General features: G+C 40.7%; 2 protein-coding genes across 5 annotated transcripts in view; one reads left to right on the forward strand and one right to left on the reverse strand.

Moving 5' to 3' along the window:
- The window catches only part of usp22 (ubiquitin specific peptidase 22), a 203,755-nt gene extending 199,250 nt beyond the window's left edge, over positions 1-4,505 (forward strand). For all 4 annotated transcript variants that reach the window (XM_059979850.1, XM_059979853.1, XM_059979852.1 and 1 more), the window contains one exon: positions 634-4,505. In XM_059979850.1, the coding sequence (XP_059835833.1) occupies positions 634-676 (43 nt within the window). In that variant the 3' untranslated portion in view covers positions 677-4,505. The remainder of the gene's footprint in view (positions 1-633) is intronic.
- Positions 4,506-4,557: 52 nt separating this feature from the next.
- Positions 4,558-17,502, reverse strand: part of LOC132399468 (tumor necrosis factor receptor superfamily member 13B) — a 42,727-nt gene continuing 29,782 nt past the window's right edge. The window contains exons 4-5 of the mRNA XM_059979855.1: positions 16,804-17,019; positions 4,558-6,890 (exon numbers count right to left, since the gene is read on the reverse strand). Of these exons, the coding sequence (XP_059835838.1) occupies positions 6,556-6,890; positions 16,804-17,019 (551 nt within the window). The 3' untranslated portion in view covers positions 4,558-6,555. The remainder of the gene's footprint in view (positions 6,891-16,803; positions 17,020-17,502) is intronic.

Consider the following 17,502-nt stretch of genomic DNA (forward strand, 5'->3'; position numbering starts at 1 on the left):
GAAGTAATTTAATTGAATTGTACAAAATTTTTTTGCGGTTTGACAGCATAGATTCAATGGTGTTTCTCTTAAATGTCTCAGATTACTGTCTCAAAGTAAGGGGGCAACATTTTGCAATTTGAGATTTCTGTACATAGCAGGCAGTGAATTTTTGTAATTCTCTGTCCAAGAATAGAGAATCTTTTCCAATGCTACGAAGTCTCAGTTCATGAATAAGGTCAAGTCAGACTGATAGATTTTTAGCTGTTAAGAGAATTGATGAATGTGGAATTTGTGCTGGTAGTTAGAACTGTGGTCTTTGAGTGGAAGAGCAGGCATAAGGGCTGAATCATCTTCTGCTGTTTCTTGTGATCCCTTCTATTTTGCTTATGTTTTTTATCATTTGAAGTTATTCTAATTTCTTTTGTTGTTTAGCTTTCAGTGGGAGTTTTATTTCATATAATGCTGAGCATGATACCATACCATTAGTTGTGTTTAACACACCTGGTGTAATGTCTCAACAGCGTTTGTGAGTGTCATTTGAAAGTGCTGTAATAAAGTTTGTTAGTTGGTTCTGGAGTGTATCTGAGTATATACTATAAGCTAATTGTTTTTATTATGTACATTAACAATCTTAATTTTCTTTTTCTGTAGGTATCTCTTGTTTTATCACAAACAATTCCTTGAATACGAGTAGCCTTATCAGACTGGGGGAAGCCTTCAGAACGATACACAACCTACCTGAAACTCTAAGTACTGTCAGCACTGAGTGAACCTACTTGACATTGGTCTGAAGGAGTGAGGCGGAACACCCAATGGAATGAGACTGAAGAGGCACGGGTTATCCTCAAAGCTGCAACCCACATCTCTGGAAAGGAAGGAGGGGGGAGGGTACACATATCTGCTTCTGTTCTCATGGTGCTCCAGCTCCAGCTGACCAAGTGTATAACAATAATAACAAACCATCCCATTGAGATGGGTTTGAGAGCAAATGGATGGTATTAATGACTTGCAGATACACTTCTGTGGATTTAGATATTGAGTACTGTATGAAACTAGTAGGCATATATTTTCAAAAGAATGGCCATTAAAACTGAATGCAGTACTGAGACAGGTTTTCAGTATGTATGTGTTGCCAGACTTGTGTAGATTGATGCAACCTGACAGATTTCTGTATTGGGCCCACATTTGTTTGCCTTCTAGCTTTTAGATTTTCCTGTCAAAGGTTCAGAGCAGCTGTACTGTAATGAAACTGTACTGGACCTTGATATTCGTTTATTGTACAAATGCTCATGTTTCAAGATGGCCTTACATCACAATGGTGGAAAATTTTGTGTCTGTCTTAAAACATGCATGCGTGTACGTGCATGCATAGGTGCACACACGCATTCTCTCACACAGACACAGACACACACACACACACACAGCCACACTGACTGCTCTGGATTCTTCTCCTTGATTTATTTTTTAAATTATGCAGTCTGGTCGTAGCAGTAGATTGATGTTTGGGAGCTTTTGCTGTCTTGTCGGAAAGAAGGATCCATGTGGCAGTCTAAGTGGCCTTCATTATATGAAACAATATGATCAGACCAGAGGGGCCTGAGACAAGGGAATGCTGATGAAATGCAGCCTGTTATGTTATTCTCACTTTTTATATTCTGTATTAGTTGCTTTTGGAACAATGTTCCACAAATAGAATATTCTGTACATCTTTCTTAAGCAGGACGGGATGTTGAGCAACTCCCAAATAGCTTGTTCCACAGGAGCTGAAGTTGTTCATTTCATAATGTTGTACAATCTGGATTAACAAAAAGTAAATATTTTATTTATACACAAAAAAATCATAAAACAGAGCATAACTATGATTAACTGTTCATGGTGATCAGCAAGCATCCTGGATGCCATGTTGATTCTCAGTAAACTATCTATCCCATTAAAGCTTTATGGCACTCCCATTTGTTTGAATATCCAGTTAAGGTTAATCCCTCACTGGGCTGCTTTGACCCATTGCCTATATGAAATAATGTCTTCCCCTACCAAAGCAAGGAGCCAGCCCTTTTGTCACTTGCTTTTGTGGTTCAGTTTTCATAAAATACTGTCATTCAAACTTGTGTTTCTGAGGACACATGGCATCCATATTGTGTTTACTGTAGCTCTGCGTGTTGTGATGGATTTTTGTGTAGCTGCTAGCAATCAGGGAACCAGAACAGCGAGAAATGCAAGGCTTTGTGGAACCACATCCAAATTCTAGCCATTCATGTTAAACAGGGTAATTATTATACACCTAGGTAGGAGGTCCTCGCTTTAGCATCAGTAGCTAGAATTCCTCTTGGTATTTAACATAAAATGTGCAAATATTGCACTCAAGTTCTACAAAAGCAGAATGCAAAATAAGCCAAAATCCTAATTAATGCAATGTAATTTTCCTCACGTCTGCAGTATATGAGATGATGTCAGGTTTAAGTACAAGATGCACTTTTTTCCAGCTGAAGTATTTTTTAAATTTGAATTTCTAAGTTGTCTAAATAGGTTTCCCTTCTCTTGCTCCCATCTGCCCATCCCACCTCTTTTTTGATTCCATGTTCCACCTTCTTATTAGATTCCATCATTTGCAATTTTTTTTTATTACCTCACCTTTAGCCTCCTAACCCCTCTCACCACATTTTTCTCCTTCATCTGCCTGTCAGCTCTCCTCGGCTGGATTTACCTCTTGCCTGCCAGTTCTTGTTCCACTCCTCCTCACTTTATACTGGCTCTTTGCCCTGTTCAGTCCAGACGAAGCATTGCAACTGGAAATCACATCTGGGTTGCTTTGACCAAGCACTTTGTCCCTATTCAAACACCGACTTTTCTATACAATTAAATGCTCTACTTTCTTGTTTCAGTATTTCTAAGATTGAGGTTCAATCTGGAATATTCCCTTCAACTATTCCCCTTTTTAAAAAAAGAATGATTTAACTCCACAACCAGCTCCCCCATTCCCTAGTTTGATAATCAATACTTGTCTCTGTATTTCTTGTCACAAAATGATAGGAAACTGTAAATATGTATGTTCAAGCCTGAAATTTGAGGAAAGGTCTCTTCAGGGTTCTTAAGTTATTCACAAACTGAACATTGCAGTAGGTATTTGGATCATGAAAGCCATCAAATTAATCTGCACACCAGGCAAACTGTCACCCCTGAGTGAACTTCAATAAACCTGTGCAAGCATTTTTAATCGTCCTTCCATAGCTGCTTTTCAGTCAGCACCTCTGTGTATTAGCAAATTAAGGTTCTGCAGTGCTTTGCATTCCTCTGGAGCTCTGAACTCAAAACTCTGTCACTCGGCTTAAAAATACTTATGCAAGTTGAGTTTCATTCGTGTTCATTCCTCTGGAATAGGCCTTCTCAGTATTGGGTTTTCTTGTAACTACAGTGAAGTGTAGAACCTGTGCTGTTTACATGTAGGTGAATGCGGTGTAAGTCCCACGCGGGCATTTCATATGCCATCCCCTGTGTATCGTGCAGTGCACCAGAAACTTAAGTATTTGGGTATGGCATGGGCAATGTCCACATGGCAGTGTAAGCTACATCTTGAGAATTGTTTTCTTGTACATTTAAGGTCAAGTGACATTATTGTGGTAAGAAATCTTCCCTCCATACATTCCCTCTGAACTTCTTAATGTTACTGTGAAGATGTGCAAACAAAATGATTCGTAAAAGACTTGATGATTACAGATTTCCTGCACTGATTTTATCTGAAATGATGTAATAGCTAATGATTAAGTGATTTTAGATCTGAAAGTGAAAATAAGGTTTTCAATATAGTTATATTCCTGCTGTTAATACACTGCTAAACATTGGCTATAACGTTCATTTTGGTAGTATTTTTAGATGATCTCCAAAGCAGAATTGCCAGTGGCAATTACTTTTTTAAAGGGAGAGTTTCTATTTATTTTCATTCACAATTATGCAAAAATCTCAAACATGTCACTTGGCCTTCAGATTGTCAGTCATCCTGCGATGGACTCTTGCTCAACTTAAGCAGATGTGTAGCTCACTGTAGTGGAATGGAGTTATAACAGAAGTGAAAACATCCAAATTATATCAACTGTTTTCACACACTTTGCCCTCAAAAGGCTTACAAATAGAAGTCAGCTTCAGCAGTTTGATAAGTGTGCTCGGTTCATGAGCTTGGGTAATCACAGTGCATTCTGGGAGTTGCCCTTTTTATTTGTGGGTAATAGTGTTTGATATACAAAAGCTGCTTAAAAGAAAATGCATTTCCCAGAGTGCCAGGTGGGTCAAGCATTTCCCATGCTAAGGGTCATTTGTTAATGCACTATCCTCTATGAAACAAAATGTAAGGACTCCGATTAATATACTCCAGACAGGGTAATGTATATTTGTTCAGCCCCTCTATGTTATTCTAGTTCTCCATTTGTGGTATTGCCTGCAGTACCAATTTCATTTGTAATCTCATTTGATTTTTATTTTCCATGTTCTGAAAAAGCAAATGTCAAAATAAATCATTTAACTATGGGTTATCTGATACTGTCTTCATAACGCCATGGAGACCTATTTATTGTATCAGTTTGTATTTTCCTGTGATATATTTGAATATCCTGCCATAACTAGATGCATTTTTCATAATGCCTGTAAGTATGTACAATTTCTGATCACAAACTCTGGTAGCAAGAACAAAGCCTGCTTTACTCCACGGTGAACTTCAGTGATTCTAAGCTAGTATATTATCTCAGTGTTGCACAATGACTCATTTTCTTTTTAATTGCTGTAAACTTTCCTTCAGTATTTTTCTGATTTGAGGTACTATTTTTCTCCACATTGCAAGGATCGTTCATTTCTGTTCCTGTGATTTAGTTCATCTCCATTATGTGCACACTTTAAAGCTCTATCATATTTGCCTTTTTTTATTAGTTCAAAGTGCACATTGTTTTACATTTAGCTTGCTTTACATTCTCTGATTTCCATGTGTAGAATTTGCTTCACAAGCCTCACTGGTAATACTCATACAGATCCACAGTATTTAGACACATCATGCCTGTGACTGTTTTTGTATCAACCATTACATTCATCATAACTAAATACTTATGTATAAATATTTTAGTCTTTTCTCGTTTTAACAGATTTGAGGTCTTCCACAACCCAAGTAAGGCTAACTGGCCTTAAACTTTGTTTCACATAGTCAATATATGAACCCATTTGGTTTAAGATTTTTTTCTGGTTTCTTTTGGGCCCTTTAGGGCAGTTCCCAAAATCAAACAAGTCATTTTCTCAGCAGCCTCACAAAAGTTAATTTGAAAATGTTTTATTTTTACATAAGTTAAAGACCTTTGGATAATCCAACAGGTGCAGTAGATTACTTAGCTGATAGTGCATGTGTTAATATTAGATCTAGTGACATTCTATCATCTTCTCTTACATTCCTGAAGTTGTGGGCTCTTTTTTGTGGAAACTTCATAAGCAATTACAGCCATTTTCATGTTTATGCAGGGTGTGCTGGTTGTGTTCAGCAGAGCCCAAAATGCTTTCAGAGTAATCCAGCACTTCTTAATTCCTTTCCCTACTTGCCTTTTCAACTTTTTAATCTAGCTCCCTTTCTGAATACAATTGAATCTACCATTTGTAGTCTTGGTGGAATGTAAATATAATTTCCAAAAAATAGACTTGAATAGTTGTTAATGTCCTCCCCCCTCCCCCGAATTTTCACTTATTGTTATGAGTAGCAGCAGGAATTGCCCAGCTTCTCTTCCCCTTTCTATCCTTTTCTGGTATTTCCTCCTATCCCATTTATTTGCACTTCTCAAATTCAGCTCATCAAAGGGCATAAAGCTGCCTGTGGCAAATGCAAACCTGGGTAACCAAAATATTGTCTTGTCCAAGTCCTGACTATAAGACCTTAAGACAGTAGGAAAAAACCATTCAGCCCATCAAGTCTGCTCTGCCATTCTGTCTTGGCCTCTTAACCCCATTTTCCTGTCTTCCCTCAGTAACCTTTGACACCCACACTAATCAAGAAACTCAAATTCTGTTTTAAATGTATCCAATGACTTGCCCTCACAGTTATCATTGGCAATGACTTCTGCAGATTTACCACCCTCTGGCTAACAAAATTCCTCCTCTTGTCTGTTCTAAAGAGACATCTGAAGCTCTTCCCCCCTAGTCCTAGACTCCTCCCTCTTCTCTTCTCCCCCCCCCCCCCAAAAAAAAAACTACTGGAAACATTTTTCTCACGGCCACTCTATCTAGACCGTTCAATATTCGATAGGTTTCAATGTTATTAACCCACCCCCTCCGTTCTTCGAAACTCTTTCATTCCAAGATAATCCTTGTTAGCCTCCTCTGGACAGTCTTTCCTTAAATAACGGCCCCACTACTTCTCACCCGTTCTGTGGTTGACAACAGCAGTAGTCTGCCAAAAAAGGGTTTTCTCTAGTGTGCAGCAATCAAACTACTTTCAGTAAAATGGGGCAATCGTTGAAACCCTGTACTCCCACCCCCACCCCAGCGAAATATGCACAATCACTCTAGTTGCCTAACGTAAGCAGTGGGGTTACTATTTATTGTCAGGTAGCTTCAGTACTTGAGGTGGCTCTTCTCTAGGAAGCTCTCTACTTCCTTCGTGCTGGGTTGAGAGGGAGAGCAAATGATCTGAAACGGTTTGTTTTGGGGGACGCTGGCAGAGAGTAGAGCTCGTGTGTCGGTGGCTGGCGCTATCTGCATACACGGATGGGCCATTCCCAGGTTTGACGACAGCTTTCGTTCTTTCCCGCCGATCCTCTGCTCCGAAAAGCAGTAGCTGCACGTTTCCGACGGCTCTGATGATGGATCGGAGGCGATGCTTTGGTTCTGATCATCTTTTTCAACGCCCCGTTGCAGCAGTTTGTCTGAAGAAATGGAGTTGGCCCCGTCTGTAGTATAGGACAGATTTACTGTGCTGAGATGCTGCTTTTAACATGTACATAGACAATATCTTAACTCTATTTAATCTCTTTCTTTCCAAATCCCCGATGCTATCCCACATATTGATAATTTCTGCAAATCATTTTCAACCTTCTCAGCAGAAAATGTGGCCAAACAGGGCCAGAGGTCATGGGATAATGGCAGAGCTGGGTTGCTCGCTGCATAATATGGGTTATTTTGCGCTCCCACCGTTTTTCACTATCTCATTGGCCAGTAAATGGTGCTACAGCCCTGCCCTCCTCCGGTGAGGCCCAAGCAACATTGGAGTGTGGATGTCTGCTGTCCCTTCTGGAGGCGAGTCAGGGTAAAGGTTTGAGAGGCACTCATATTCAAACATTAACCTCCTGAAAATGTGTTATAGTTTCAACTTAATACTAATACACTGAGGTGTGGGTGCCAGAGGGCCTCAGTACAGCCCACTTCTGACTTCACATCCCCACTAAATTTCATTCTAACACTTTAAACTTGTTTTCTTGCAGACCCTCTAACACTGTGAATGTTAGCAACCTATTAATATCACTCCTGACTCCTTGAATCCCCTCCTGGACCTCTCACTTTGTTGCAACAACTGGCCTGATAATTGAACTCCCTAGGTCCCACTCTGACTGTATCTCTGATGGTATCTATTTCTTTGTGTTGACTGTATTGGAAACTGTGTTTGATAAACAGCTCTGAGGAGGACTCAGCCTGAAGCAGTTCTGTGTTTAATGGCTACTGTTATCTAAATTCACTCCAGAGCAGAGCTCTGATAATCTGCTTTCTGACCATTCAGATCTCCGATAGTACCCAAACTAAGCTGACCTGGGTCCTATTGCTTGTGTTCTCTCTTAAATTTAGTTCATTGGGAAATTTATTGTAACATCTTAAAAGTGAGCTAAAAAGGTGTTAGTGTTAATAACATCTAGTAGCTTTGGTGGTGGTGGACCAGAAAATTTACTGGTTCAGTTCCACCAAAGTTCCAAGCCTAATGGATAATGGAATATTGCTGCATTCTGTGGTAATGCCAATCCCATCACTGCTCCAAGATGTGGATAGATACTGAGAGGATGCCGTTCTGGATTAATTTAGTTTTCTATTTGTCAAGGGAGCCCCGTTGTTTGGTCTCAGCAGTCTGCAAATTTTCTTCTGGTATTGCTCTCAGACAACTATCATTCTGAATCAATTTCTGACACAGACTATGAAACTTGCAAAAACAACTGGAATTAATGTAACTACTCTACGTTATAACTTTTTTGATTTCAACACTGAACTCTTACTACATAACGTATTCTGTAACTAACAGTTCGTATGTTTAAAAAACATTTTAAACAAAGTTAAATGTAGCTGATGCTAGAAAAGCCAAGTTGCCCTAACAGGATGTGGTATTTGCTGAGTTGTTTTAGTGAACAGCCAGGATGTCGATGCATTGATGGAGAAGGCAGCTGAGAGTGGTACACTGAGCTTGCTGTTTTTGCAAGCCACTAGGAGGTGATAACAAGAAGCATGGAATATCTGTAATGGAAGGAATGGTTAATGAGATGATAATCTCATAGATTGTTTATCTTGGATACTATCCATTTATTCCAGCTATAGAGTCATACAGCACAGTTCGTGGCCCAACTGGCTCATGCCAACCAAGGTTACAATCCAAGCTTTTCCCATTTGCCTCTGTTTGGCCTGTATCCCCCTAATTTCCTATTTTTTCTATTGCCTTTTAAATGTCGTTAGTGTACTAGCCTCAATTACTTTAGAGCACCCATGTAGTTTCCTCTTAAATTCATACATTTTTTCCAGCAAGGGCAGTGAGTGTTGTCTGCCTGGACTTCAGCGAGACCTGTAATAAGGTCCCATGTGGTAAGCTGGTCTGGAAGACCAAATCCCACGGAAAGCTAATAATGTGAATTCAAAATTTCTCAGACATAGGAAGCAGAGGATAGAGGTGGAAGTTGTTTCTTGGACTGGAGGTGAGTGACTAGTGTTACAGCCTTTGTTATTTGTTATTTATTTGTATGAAATGGTGTGAATGCATAAGGCTCAATGAGTGGGTAATAGATTACATTAAATTAAGAGCAGTTGGTGATAGTGCAGAAGGTTATTGTAGATTACATGGGCCTTGATCTGTTAGGGAGGTGGCTCTGGAGTGGCAACTGAATTTCAATAGAGAAATGTGAGGTGAGGTGTTTTAGTAAATCAAACCAGCGTAGCATTTGTACTACGAATGGTAGGGCATTTTGGATCAGAGGGGCCTAGGGGTAGAAATGCATAGTTTATCGCAAGTGACATCACAGATAGACAGGGTGGTGAAAGGCATAGAGTTTTGGAGTTGGCACATTATATTGCAGTTGTATAAGTTGTTGGTGAGGCCATACCTGGAATGCTGTGTTACAGAATAGAGTACAAAAAATGTTTAAAGGAATGTTGTCGGGATGAGAGGACCTGAGTTGATAAGAGAGCTTGGCAGGGTAGATCTTTATTCTTTGGAACATAGGCGAATAAGTGATAACCTTATAGAAACGTGTAAAATGTTGAGAGGCATACGTACTGTGAATAATAACCGTCTTTCCCCAGGGTAGAGTGAGGGAGGAAAGATTTAAGAGTGACCTGAAAGGCAACCTTTCTTTTAATAGTAGTGAGCGTTTGAACAAGCTGCCAGAGGAAGTGGTATGATAGTAACATCTTAGAAGCACTTGGACAAGTACAGGAGAGTTAGGTTTAGGGATGTGGGCCAAAGGTAGGAAATTGGGACTAGCTAGATGGGCACATAGTCAGCATGGAATGAATGGGCCAAAAGACTTGCATTCACGCAGTACTGCATATATTTTGCAGGTGAGGGGGAGACAGCAGCGGCCATGTCTTTTGCACATTGATTGGTCGTCGGTCTTTGTGTGTAGGTTTTCATTGATTCTGTCATTGTTCTACTGTGAATGCCCACAAGAAATTGAATCTCAGAGTAGTTAATGGTGACTTTGATAATACATTTCCTTTGAACTTCGAAGTCTCTGACACCATGACTAGGTCTCATGCACAGCAGGGGAGGGTGGAGTTCAGGAGAGATGTAATGATATAGTTAGGGGGACATTTGAGATTTTGTGGTTGTGAACAGAACTGCAGAAGAGCATTTTACTTCTTGGGTACGAGTATCAAGGATGTCTTTGTGCATTTTACAGAACAATATCAAGGCAATGAGAATGAGCAGCCACATGGTGAACATTGGCAAAGGATGAGTTCCTGAAAGCAAATATAAGGAGTTAAAGGTTAAAAGCAGCACCTCTAGATTTGTATTCGCTGGATCACTTCCTGTGCTGACAACTAGTGAGAGGGAGGAATGGGAGAACAGGGCAAACAAATGTGTAGCTCAGCTACTGGTGCATGTTGGATGGTTTCAGTTTCTTGGACCATTAGGGCAATGATGACTAGTACAAGAGGAATGGGTTGCTTTTGAAAAAGAGGGGGACAAGTACCCTGACAGGGAGATTTACTAGAACTACTCAGGATGGTTTAAATTAGACTAGCAGGCAGGATTGGACCTAAAGTGATCATGTGTCAGATGAGAAGGATAGAGTTAGAATTAGAATTTATTTTAAAATCTTACATCCATCCCACAATATGAAGGAGTAAAAATCTTTGCGTTATGACGCCATTGCAATGTACATGTGAATTTAAGTCTAATGGTTTGTAGGAAGCTGCTGTCCTGTAGCCTGTTGGTCCTGGCTTTAATGCTGTGGTACCGTTTGCCAGACAGAAGCACTGAAACAGGTTATGGTCGGGGTGGCTGGTGTCCCCAATGATCTTTCAGACCTTCTTTCTACACCTGCTGCTATAAATGTCCTCACTGGAGGGAAGTTCACATCCACAAATACGCAGAAGTTCCCAGCGATCAAGGTTGGTGAAGTTCTAACTGGGCGGTGACACAGCCAGTCAGGATGCTTTCAATGGTGCCCCTATAGAAGGTCTTGAGGATTTACCAAACTTCAGTCACCTGAGGTGGAAGAGTCACTGCTGTGCTTTTTGCCACAAAGCCAGTGTGTACAGTCCAGGTGCGATCACTGGTGAAACTACTCACCCTCTCAACTGCAGACCCACTGATGTTGATCGGGCTGAGCAAGTATAAAGGTTATAGCACCCAAATCCAGTGGGTAGGCCAGGGTGGGGCATAAGAGGTTGTGAGGTAGAACTGAGGGATTAAATTGGATTTATTTTAACAAAAGAAGCCTTACAGGTGGGCTGATGAAGTCAGGGCATAGATGGGCAGATAGGAGTGGGATGTTATAGCTAAACACAGTTGAGGGGTGGACAGGACTAGTAGCTCAGTGTTCCAGGATACAGGTGTCTCTGATGTGATAGGCTGAGATAAGAGAGGGGGGCAGATCAGGAAGGACTTAGAATAATGGAGGTCCCAGTCAATATTAGGGAAGTTAAACTCTGATTATAACAATCTTACAATTCCTACACTGTGAAGTCCCTACATGTTTGCCCCTTTAATTCTTACTATTTGAGAGCCTAAGTTCTACCTCAATGGACATCTCCCTCCAGGGGCAGAATTTGTTAAGTGTGTCCATGAAAATTTTCTGAAGCAATACGTATCTCTACTAGAGAAGCTGCTAGAGAAGAATTGGATAGGCTGCGACTGTTTTCTCAGGAGTGAAGTCTCAAATGGCAGGGATAGGCAACCATGGCTGACAAGGGAGGTTAAGGACTGCATAAAAGCCAAGGAAAGGGCATATAAAGGTAGCAAAGGTGAGTAGGAAGTTAGATGATTGGGAAGTTTTTAAAAATCCAACAGAAGGCACCAAAAATAGCTGTATGAAGGGAAAAGATAAAATATGAGGGCAAACTAGCCTATACTATAAAGCAGGATACTACAAGTATTTTCAGTTATATAAAGAATAAAATGGAGGTGAAAGTTGATACTGGACCACTGGAAAATGATGCTGGTGAGGTAGTAATGGAAGCAAAGAAATGGCAGATGAACTTAATGGGTACTTTGCATCTGTCTTCACTGTGGAAGACACTAGCAGTATGCCAGAGGTCCATGGGGGTCAGGGAGCAGGAGTGAGTGCTATTGCTATTACAAAGGAAAAAGTGCTAGGAAAACTGAAGGATCTTAAGGTGGATAAGCCACCTGAACCAGATGGACTACATTCCAGAATCCTGAAGGAGGTTTCTGAAGAGATAATGGATGCATTGGTCATGACCTTTCAAAAATCACTTGATTCTGGCATGGTCCCAGAGGACTGGAAAATTGCAAATGTTAGTCCACTCTTAAAGAAGGGAGGAAGATTAAAGAGAAGAAATTATAGGCCAGTTAGCTTAACCTCAGTGGCTGAGGTTAGAGTTCATTATTAAGGATGAGATTTTGGAGACTAATGATTAAAAAAGGCAAAGTCAGCATGGTTTCTGTAAAGAGAAATTTTTCCTGCCAAACCTATTAAGAGTTCTTCAAGGAAGTAACAAGCACAGTAGACAAAGGAAGGGCAGTGGATGTCATATACTTAGATTTTCAGAAGGCATTTGATAAAGGTGCCACACATTAGGCTACTTAACAAGATAAAATCCTATGGTATTACAGGAAATGTACTGGCATGGATAGAGGAATGGGTGGCAGTGAGTTGGAATAAAAGGGGCCTTTTCTGGTGGGCTGCCAGTGACTAGTGGTGTTCATTGGGGCTCAGTATTGAGACCACTACTTTTCACATTGCTTGTCAATGATTTAGATAATGGAATTGATGGCTTTGTGGCAAAGTTTGTGGATGATATGAAGACAGGTGGAGGGGTAGGCAGTGCTGAGGAAGCAATGCAATTGCTGCAGGACTTAGATTGGAAGAATGAGCAAAGAAGTGGCAGATGGAAGACAGTGTTGGGAAATGTATGATAATACATTTTGGTAAAATGAACAATAGTGCAGAGTATTATCTAAATAGGGAGAAAATTCAAACATCAGAGGTGCAAAGGGAATAGTAGTCGTTTTGCAAGACTCTCAGAAGGTTAATTTACAGGTTGAAGTCTGTGGTAAAGAAGGCAAATACAATGTTGGCATTTATTTCAGGGAGAATAGAATTTAAAAGCAAGGAGATGATGCTGAAGCTATAAGATACTAGTCAGGCTGCACTTGGAGTATTGTCAACAGTTTTGGGCTCCATATCTCAGAAAGGATGTGTTGTCATTGGAGAGAGTCCAGAGGAGGTTCGCGAGGATGATTCTGGAAATGAAGGGGTTAAGACGAGGAGTGTTTGGCAGCTTTGAGCCTGTACTCACTGGAATTTAGAAGAATATGTGTGAATCTCATTGCAACCTACAGAATGTTGAAAAGACAAGATAAAGGAAGTGTGGAGAGGATGTTTCCTTGGGTGGGGGTCTCCGGAACTAGAGGATTCTGCCTCAAAATTGAGGGGTGACCTTTTAGGACAGAAGTAAGGAAGATTTTTTTTTAGCCAAAGAGATGTGAATCTGTGGAATGCTCTGCCACAGACTGCTGTGGAGGCCAAGTCCGTGGGTATAATTAAAGTGGAATTTGATAGATTCCTGATTGGTCAGGGCATCGAGGGATATGGTGAGAGGGCAGGTGTGTGGGGTTGAGTGGGATCGGGGAACAACCCTGATGAGGTGGCAGAGTGGACTCAATGGGCTGAATGGTCTAATTGTGCTCCTGTCTTACAGGTGACGGACGACCATAGAGAGGTGTATAATATCAGGAGAGGCATAGATAAAATGGATACTCAGTCTACTTTCCAAGGCAATGGAGTGTAAAACTAGAGGATATGGATTTAAGGTAAAAGGGGAACTATTGAATTGGGATCGGGAGCAGATTTTTCCACATAGCGGATGGTGGGCATCTGGAAAGAGCTGCCTGAAGTGGGGTAGAGGAAGGTACAACCCTTTAAAAGGTACATGGATAAGAAGAAAGTTTTAGAGGGATACGGGTCAAATGCAGGGAAGTAGGATTTTGGTTGGCATTATGCTTTGCCCTCATGTCTCTCAATATGCCAAGACCCTTTCAAAGACAGCAAATGAAGCTCCATCTCCCTCTGTCCCTGCACACACTTTACACTCTGCCATTGTTTATACAGTCTCCAAGTAAACACCAGTGCTTCTATCTGGTCCTCTTAATCCATGAACTTCAGTTTTGTTAAGCAGCCTTATGTGGTATTTTGTGAAATACTTTCTTAAAGTATGTGTACACAACATTGCTTTCCTTAATCAGAATACTTAGGTTAGACAAACACCTTATTTTCCAAATCTGCTCTGACTTTTCTTAATAAATCAGAGCACCCATTATTTTTTTCCTTGATTATTGTTTCTATATCCTTGCACATCATCAGTGTTAAACTGAATTATCCTTTCACCTTGAACAAATGTAGCCCATTTGCCACTTGCCAAATGCAGCGAAGAGTAGAATATTCTGACAGGCTTCTCCACTCTCATAATCTTCCTTCGGTAATCCTGGAATACAGGCCCTCTACATCAACTGATTTTAATCCTTCTAATTACAGCCAGCCTTTCCATTGTGTTTGTACTTATCTAATTAACTCAGCCACGACCTGGCAAAAGGCCAATTTCCGTGTTGTTCAACCTGTTGATTTTTAGTAAACTGATAGTTATTAAGTATTTGTAGGATTTCCATTATCCATCCTCTACTAACTGCAGCAACTAAGTAGAGGCACAAGAAATGCATATGCTGAAATCTGGAGCAACAAATCATCTGCTTGAAGATCAGCAGGACAAGTGGCATCAGTGGGAAGAAATGGTGATGTAATCCTGTCACAGACTCTGACCTGAAATGGTGATGTAATTCTGTCACAGGCTCTGACCAGATATGTGATGTAGTCCTGTCACGGACTCTGGCCGGACGTGTCAACAATTACTTTGCTCCCACTAACGCTGCTTGACCTGCAGAGTGCTTCCAACAGACTGTTGCAGACATTTTGTGGCAGTTCCTCTTCAGTTTCTGGTCAATGCAGTTCACAGGATAGTATTGAACAAGGATTTGTCAGTGATAATGACGTAGAATGTCAAATATTGTAGGTAAACACTCAATAAAATTGGTCATTACTTGGCACATTGACCCATTTTATATGTTGCACATGAGCATGAGCTGTTTCATTATCTATCTATATGCTGCATTATCTAAGCAGGTATAATTATTAGAAATGGAAGGAAAGCCATGGAACTCAACCTATTGTGGCAGAAGTGCCTCCTTGTTCTCAGTTCCTGTTGCATGGTAATCTATTCAGGCTGATTTAACCTCTAAAAGGGAATAACCTTCCTCTCCAAGCCCTTGCCATTGATTCTGCTCTGCAGAATCATGGCTGATTCATTTCCCTCTCAGTCCCAATCTCCTGCCTTCTCCCCCTAACCTTTCACTAATAAAGAAGCTATCAACTTCTGCCTTAAATGTATCCAGTGATCTGGCCTCCACAGTCACCTATGGCAATGAATTCCACAGATTCAGTGCCCTCTGGCTAAAAAAACAAATTCTCCTCATCTCTGTTCTAAATGGATATCCTTCTATTTTGAGGTTGTACCCTCTGGTCATAGACACCCCAACCAAAGGGAACATCCTCTTCATATCCATTTTATCAAGGCTTTCAACATTCAATAGGTTTCAATGACATACTCCACCCCCACATTCTTCTAAATTCTAGTGTGCACAGACCCAGAGCCTTCAATCGCTGCTCATACAGTAACCCTTTCATTCCCAGAATCATTCTCATGAACCTCTTCTGAACCCTCTCCAATGTCAGCATATCCTTTCTTAAATAAGGGACCCAAAACTGCTCTCAATATGGCCTCATTAGTGTCTTATACAGCCTCAGCATTACATCCTTGCTTTTATATTCTGGTCTCTTGAAATTAATGCTAACATTGCATTCGCCTTTCTCATCAACAATTCAACCTACAAATTAACCTTTTGGGAATCCTGCAAAAGGACTCCCAAATTCCTTTGCGCCTCAGAATTTTGAATTGTCTCCCCATTTAGAAAACGGACTATGCTTTTATTCCTTTGACCAAAATGCAAGACCAGACATGACACTTACTGACACTATTCCATCTGCTACCTTTGCCCATTCTCCTAATCTAAATCCTTCTGCAGCCTTTCTGCTTCCTCAATACTACCTGCCCCTCCCGCTATCTTCATATTTTCCCCAAAAGTGGTCACAAAGCCATCAATTTTATCATCTAAATCATTAATGTATAACGTAAAAAGAATCTGTCCCAAGACAGACCTCCATGGAACATCATTGGTCTCCAGCAGCCAAACAGAAAAGGATCCCTTTATTCCCACTCTTTGCCTTCTGTCCTTTTGAAGAATTCAGGAAACCCCATTCAATATATTGGATTTACATCACATTACAGTCTTGGAACTTTTGGGGGAAATTGTAAAATTTGAAAACATTTGAATGGTGAAAATTTTGTAAGAGACAAGATGGTGGGCTGGCAGCTAATTTGTTCCCAGCAGGCAAAGCACTTTAAAAACAAGATTGAGAATCTCTCAAGCTATTTGTTTATGGATTTAATTCCTTTAGGCTCAGGGTGCAGGCTTCTGAAAACATAACAACCTCGTGTGTGGATCGGTACAGTGATATTACCATTGCTGCAGTCCTGGAACAGGACAGCAACACTCACCAAACTTGCCATCCTGCTTCCTCCACCCTCACTTCACTGCCCTTTCTATAAGGTAGCTGATCCGGGACAGCGAACCCAGGCCAGCTGTAAGTTGTTTGTCACCTGACAGGGTGGCAACTTAATTGTGCTGATTTTGTCTTTTGAGTTTGTCTGATCGAAGTTGCACCCCCTACAACACCTGCACTCCCTTCCACCCCACTACAAAGCAGCCTGCAAAAATCTGCCAGTTTCAATGTAGTTGCTCTGCAGCTTACTGACCTTCCGATTGGGGACCCATCTTGTGACTGGAAGCAGCAGTGTCCCATCTGAAAACATTTCTTCTTTTGACAGTGTAAACAAGCAGTATCAGAAATAAACATATAACAACGAAGAGACTTGCTGCCAGGAACACGAAGATGAGGATGTTATAGTGGTCTTCGTCGGGTAAGCAGTATTTGAGACTAGCAGGGGTGTCTTGACTTGAGCTTGTGATCTCTTTTAAGCAAAAAGAAATTATAATTAATGAACTTATAATTCATAATCTATCATTCATAAGATCAATCCCAAAATAAGTAGCATAAAAAGTTCATTTTTGGAGAGTTATTTGGTGCGATTTAGTTGGTTGTAAAAGGGGGATGCTGCCACTTCAGTGTAACTGAATCTTCATACAACGTCTATATATATATATACCTCCTCTCCAAATGAGAGCAGGGAAATACTGTGAAAAGAGCTAGTAGGTTGGGTAAAACTTGCCCTTACGTACTTGGAAGAGCTAGCAATGTCAGTTTGGTATACTTCTTTTCAGGTTTGACACAGTACCGCCAGCTGATGACCTTTCATCCTAAGACTTTGGAATGGAATGTATTTATTTCTTTGCAGGGACTCATGCTACGTTAACCTTTTATCACTTTACTTGAGCTGTACCTCAATTCCAGTTTAACTTCTTGTTACTCGGAAAAATAGGGAGGATGAGCATGA

Source organism: Hypanus sabinus, chromosome 9 (genome assembly GCF_030144855.1).
Source record: "Hypanus sabinus isolate sHypSab1 chromosome 9, sHypSab1.hap1, whole genome shotgun sequence".
NCBI classification, from domain to species: Eukaryota; Metazoa; Chordata; class Chondrichthyes; order Myliobatiformes; family Dasyatidae; genus Hypanus; species Hypanus sabinus.